The sequence below is a fragment of the Pangasianodon hypophthalmus genome, chromosome 4 (genome assembly GCF_027358585.1).
Source record: "Pangasianodon hypophthalmus isolate fPanHyp1 chromosome 4, fPanHyp1.pri, whole genome shotgun sequence".
NCBI lineage: Eukaryota > Metazoa > Chordata > Actinopteri > Siluriformes > Pangasiidae > Pangasianodon > Pangasianodon hypophthalmus.
Window position 1 is genome coordinate 20,188,464 of NC_069713.1, and position 6,264 is coordinate 20,194,727.

A 6,264-nucleotide genomic window follows, 5' to 3' on the forward strand; every position below is an offset into this window, starting at 1 on the left:
CAGTATATATTTTTTCGTGAATAAAATCCTGATAAATAAGGTCACGTAAATGTCATAGCCGCATACTTCGTGTTTTTTTTTTTTTGCAATGTAACTCTATTCATTACTAATTACAGATGCGCCATCTATTGGACAACAGGCAGTACTGCAGGACCAGAGTCAGAAATCACTGCACCAGAGGCCACGTTTCAGTACCATAACAACACAATAACACAATCCTTCTTTACCTGTATCCCACACCTGTACTTGTTTTCTCTGCAAATGTAAAAAGCATTTTTTCTGGCTAACTGTTCACTGCAACGTGAGTGTGAGTGAATTTGGGGAAAAAAATTCCAAGAGTACTAACCTATCAGAACAAGACAAACATACATTCTTTACATTTATCATGCTTTTAAGATGTAGATGTAGATTTGCTGATTGCAGCTCATTTTGATAAGAGATTGCAACTCATTTTTGCCTAAATTATGCAACTAGCTCAATCAGGAAAAAAGCTACTCTATATAATATGAAAATAACTTATTTATTCAGTCGTACTTAAAATATCTAGTAGTAATAAGTCAATGAGTGGATTTGATTCCGAGGCTTAGTTGTTAACACATTTGCCTTGTACCTCCAGGGTTGGGGCTTTGATTTCTGCCTCCACCCTCTGTGTGTGTGTGTGTGTGTGTGTGTGTGTGTGTGTGTGTGTGTGTGTGTGTGGAGTTTGCATGCTCCCCCAATGCTTCAGGGTACTCTGGTTTTGTCCCCCAGTCCAAAGTCATGTGCTGTAGACTGATCGGCATTTCCAAATTATCCATAGTGTGTGAATGTGTGTGTGATTGTGCCCTGGGATGGGTTGGCACCCTGTCCAGGGTGTTCCCCACCTGTGCCCCAAGTCCCCTGGAATAGGCTCCAGGCTCTCCTCACTCGTTCAGTGATTTCTGATTTCTTTCTTCATAGTCATGAATCCAATCACTTCTACAAAGAGCAAGAAAGATCTGGATTTGTTTGGAAAAAACAACTTTTTTTTTTATTGTGCACATATATTCCATTTTTATGTGGTTATATGGGTTCATGGTGCAGTTCTGTTTCGTAAAGTATTTATGATATTATAGGGAAAACTAGTCTATGATTCCATGCATCTGAATCTTAAAACACTTTTACATCTTCTCTTTGCATATTCTCTCCTTCTCAAGTATTTGCATATAATGATCTATCAAAGGTAGTGTGTGGTATCTACACAAGCAAAGTTAACTGGATTACTAATCATTATTACCATCAACATCTCAGTTTTCTTTATCTACTTGATTAGTGATTAAGCCCCAGTAATTGAATACTGCAGCACTGTCATTTGACCCAAGACCACACCCCAGCATTGGCTTAAAATCCGTAAAATATTTATATCTAAATGCACTGCTGTATACAGGTCAGTCATTTTTCTCTGCAGTGTTTCTGAGATGAGCTTTCCCTAAAGGAGAGAGCACTATGCTCTTACTGTTCTTAGCTTTTGCAGGTTACGACACAAAATAACTTTATAAATATGTTTAAAATATTTTTAGAAAATCATACAGGAGATAAGGCTGTTTTGCAGTAGTGACCAACAGTTATCACATCCAAGGTAAAATCTAAAAAGCAACTAATAACCAAGTGTCTGGATTACTAGTGAGGAATAATAATTATTCATAATAATAATAATTCTAATCTTAACATTGTCACTTTTACTCATCACCTGTATACTTCTCATTAAATCATAACAAACATCTCTTTCACACGGAGAAGGTAACCTCTGCAAGAGCAGATAATCTCTCTCTCTTTCTCAATCATTCTCTCTTGCTATCACTAAAGCTGAGGGTTTTTAAAGGACATTAAACCTATAAGATTAAGCTTTAATAACTAAACTATTATGATAGCCTCATTCTCTTCCCTTGGCCACAACTTACATACCTAATAATTTGGGATATTATTCAGACTTATTGTAATTACATATGAATAATTTAATCAACAAATCATTCAACTCAGTTTTAATACAGATTAAGCAATTTCCTTGAGATTTGTTTATCACACATCCAAACCTAATAAAGAGCTAGATATGTGAGGGTGCGCACGGCAAGGTGTGCAACTAATGCTACAGAGTTTAGAGACCCACTGAAGTAAAATAGCAATAGTTGAGACTAACAGACAATGCCGATGTTAAATTGTCTCGGAAGTCCGTGGCATGGTTGTTCAAACCAGATGGGCTGGTTTGAGTGTTTCAGAAACTGCTGATGTCCTAGGAATTTCACACACAACAGTCTTTAGAGTGTACACAGCATGATGTGAAAAACAAAAAACATCATGTGAGTGGAGGGTCTGCAGGCTGAAACACCTTGTTGATGAGAGAGATCAGAGGAGAATGACCAGACTGGTTTGAGCTGACAGGAAGTCTATAGTAACTCTAATAATCACTCTTGACAACCATGGTGAGCAGAAAGCATATTAGAATGCAAAACACTTCAAACCTTGAGGTGGATGGGCTACAACATCAGAAGACCACATCAGGTTCCACTCCTGTCATCCAAGAACAGGAATCTGAGGCTATCATGGGCTCAGACTCACCTAAACTGGACAGTTGAAGACTGGAAAAAGACCAGGTGATTTTTTTTTCTTCTTTCTAATCTTCAATTGTCCAGTTTGGGTTAAGTCTGTGCCCAAAGGGTACCAACCATGCCATGCTTGAAGTCAGAGATCACATGTTTTTTTCATTCTGATGCTTGACATGAACAGTAAGCTCTTGACCTGTATCTACATGATTCTGTATTGTGCTACTGACACATGATTGGCTGATTACATAGCTGCATGAATGAGCAGCAGGTTCCTATTACAGTGGAGTGTGAATGTATATATAAATAACTATAATGTGCAATATAACTGGTCATCCTTCAGTTAGGGTTGTGACAGGCCTACTATTGCCAATTAAAATAATTCACTAGAAATACACAAGTAAATCTGAGATCAGTTTATGATCATTAAAAAAAAAAATTTATTACATTACCCAAATTAGCAAACATCTCATCAACCCTCAAAAACCTCCACATTTATTAATTCTATTCACTGCTGTCTGAAGTGACATGCGTTTAGTGCCTCATTCTCCTTCACCTCAAGGTACTTAACAGAATTATAGTCTCAATAATACAATGTATTCAATTAAAATCAAATGCAATGAGGTTTGGTTTCTAAATTAACTGAATTGAGAAGTTCAATACTGAGCCATAGTCATACAGCCCTACTGCAAGAAACACTTACGGCATTGTTTCCAGGAAGAAAAATAAAAGGCATACAAGCAATTAGGAATATGTTTTTAAGGCAAAGACAGAACACGAGCAGTTAATACAGTGCACTAAGATTTATTTGAATAAAACCCACCAACTTTTCAGGTTCAACGCAAATTACCAATTAAAAATCACAAAGCACACTACACTTTAAACTTGTCAAAAATAAAAATTGGCTTCTCTGAAGCCATGTTTTGTTTTTTTGTTTAAAAATACCCCAGAAATGAGTAAATGCAAAGCTGAACACAAGGTCATGAAACTACCAAACTACACAAAAACACTTCTGAATTCTTCCAGAGCAAATCCTGAGACGCATCACACACACGATTCGCTGGAACAGTTACACAGTCTTCTGCTGGCCCTTCTTTCCGATCAGAGATTTGTGAATGTGAGGAATGACACCTTGAATAAACACAGAAGAAAACGGTCAATGTAAAAAATGCATGTATCCATGATTAAATATAATCCTTATTAACACGTATTCCATAACACTATCTAGACCAAAGGGGAATCCATCTCTGGACTGTACTAGCTTTAAAATGTTTAAGATTAAGAGGATTACTGTGCTTTTTAATATTGTATACACAAGATTGTACATGCACAACTTACCACCACCAGCAATGGTTGCTTTGATAAGTGAGTCCAGCTCCTCATCACCTCTGATGGCAAGCTGCAAATGGCGTGGAGTGATACGCTTCACCTTCAGATCCTTGGATGCATTTCCCGCCAGCTCAAGGACCTTAATGTAAGAGCAAAAGCTACTGAAGCATAACGAATCAGACAGAGCGGCGTAATCGTAAGTAATTAGACTGGCCACTTTTAGGCAGCTTGCCATTGCTTCCATATGGCATGTTCTGTTCACAGTCAACCCATTTCACTACTGGGGAGACTGGGAGGCACTATTCTAGATCCTTTTTATGGCCTATTTATTAGAAATATGCACCCCAAATGATGCATTTGAGTAATGCGCAGGCGAATACATGATAAATGTGATGCACTCAGATTTCACTAAATTCTGTGGATGGATGAAAGGTGAACATAAACAGCTTTTGGTTTGGTGGATTTTTTATTTATTTTTTGCATGGAGTATATAACCCCCTGGCACTGTGGGCCATCATGCAAGCTCACAACAGCTGAAAGTAGCTGGGAAGAGAAGAAAGCACACTTTACACAGAAACACTGGTTAGTGCTGTCCATGATCAGCACCTGCAGTTAAAGTGTCACTCTACCTCAGCAGTCAGGTACTCGAGGATTGCAGCACTGTAAACAGCTGCAGTGGCTCCTACACGGCCATGACTTGTTGTTCTGGACTTCAGGTGTCTGTGAATACGTCCAACAGGGAACTGCAAGGCAGGGAGGAGCACAGAAGGGAAAAGTTTCATAAGTTAAAGGTATAATGGAGCGTGAAAGCTTTAATTATCAGTTATCTAGATGGAGTTATTCCAGACCAAATTAAAAAAGCTAAAATTAAATAATTTTCATAAGTAACAGTTTCTATTAAAATGTTAGACTGCAAGAAAAACAGACCATAAATAGGAGCTAAATGTTAAAAATAAGACAGAGTTCACTGGGAGCGCGAGGAGCCGCGCTACAGACCTGCAGTCCTGCCCTTTGTGAGCGCGAAACCGCCTTAGCTTTCGCCTTGCCCGAGTCCTTTCCAGCTTTTCCTCCTGCCTAAAAAACACGAGAGACAATGCTTTTTAAACACACAGTCGCTAGTTAACAATTTCCCTGCCGTGCTTTAGATGAATTCAGTTAAAACATGTTACTAAAAGCACGGCAGCGTAACGTATGCCCTTGGCCTGCATCACACCATTCGCGTTAGCTTCAATGCTAACTAACGTTAGCTAAAATAAGCCGGAGACAATAGCATGTACGCTAAAACCGCCAAAGGACAGAAATAAAATGAACTACTAATGAACTCTGAAAAATGCGCTAAACGTAAAAATGAGAAAATAAGAAATTCATTACCATTTTGTGATTATATTTCTTGTAAAACGTCCAGACAATTCCAGAAGGTCTCGGTTTGAAACAGACTTCCCGCCTTCAGTGGGCTATATAGAGAGAAAGGCAGTACATCCGGGACACAGCGCTCACAAAGCAACCAATCAGCTTCGTCCTGCTGTCGTGTGGCGGTGAGGCACGTCGTCATGTAAACTAGAAAGACCACTGTAGTGTGATAGAAAAGTCTTAAAATATGATTATTAACATAGCTAGAGTTTAGTATTATTTCATATTATTCACCGTTAATTGTTATTTATTAAACCGGCTCTTATTAGTTTGATATTGGCTTAAAATTATGCCCATAATACTCTCATTGTTTATTATAGGAGGTTTAGGTTATTTCATAATCTAAAGTTCAGTAACTTTATTCAAACTAACATCAACAAGCATGACTGTAAATTCAGTAAATCTGAATTTAACTCCTTCTTTAAACAAAAGTAACAAAAATAGAAATCAGAGAAACTTCTATTAATCCACCAAAAGGGTAATTAGTGTTACAGAGAATAGTAAAGAATAATATAGTTAAAAAAACAAACAACAAAAATCCATTTTTGGGTTGGAAACAGGAAAATTCAAGAGACAACTAAATATGATGGTATATATGTATAATACACAACTAAGTATGATGGCATATATGTATGATGTACAACTAAGTATGATGGCATATATGTATGATATACAACTAAATATGATGGCATATATGCATGATATACAACTAATGTGTATGAAATATGTATGGCACATATGTATGAAAATCCATTTTTGGGTTGGAAACAGGAAAATTCAGGAGACAACTAAATATGATGGTATATATGTATAATATACAACTAAATATGATGGCATATATGTATTATATACAACTAAATATGATGGTATATATGTATAATATACAACTAAGTATGAGGCACATATTTAGGTCTGAGCCTCGTCACAAGCAATACCCAATGTACCCAGTGTAAATGTACAAATGACA

The 6,264-nt window shown here is 37.2% G+C and overlaps 1 protein-coding gene across 1 annotated transcript; it reads right to left on the bottom strand.

Annotated features, from left to right (window-relative positions):
• Positions 1 to 3,346: 3,346 nt before the first annotated feature.
• Positions 3,347 to 5,393, bottom strand: LOC113539790 (histone H2A.Z). Its single transcript, XM_026935840.3, has 5 exons — positions 5,259 to 5,393; positions 4,884 to 4,961; positions 4,517 to 4,630; positions 3,897 to 4,026; positions 3,347 to 3,689 (listed from the first exon to the last, which is right to left on the bottom strand). Exons 1-5 carry the CDS (start codon positions 5,259 to 5,261, stop codon positions 3,628 to 3,630), a joined length of 387 nt encoding a protein of 128 aa, XP_026791641.1. The 5' UTR covers positions 5,262 to 5,393; the 3' UTR covers positions 3,347 to 3,627.
• Between the last annotated feature and the right edge of the window lie 871 nt (positions 5,394 to 6,264).

Excerpts from the sequence above, each read along its gene's own strand:
- LOC113539790 (XM_026935840.3), bottom strand. Across the intron at positions 4,631-4,883 it reads CACAAAGGGCAGGACTGCAG|TTCCCTGTTGGACGTATTCA; the intron begins GTCTGTAGCGCG and ends CCTGCCTTGCAG. Across the intron at positions 3,690-3,896 it reads AGCAACCATTGCTGGTGGTG|GTGTCATTCCTCACATTCAC; the intron begins GTAAGTTGTGCA and ends TGTTTATTCAAG.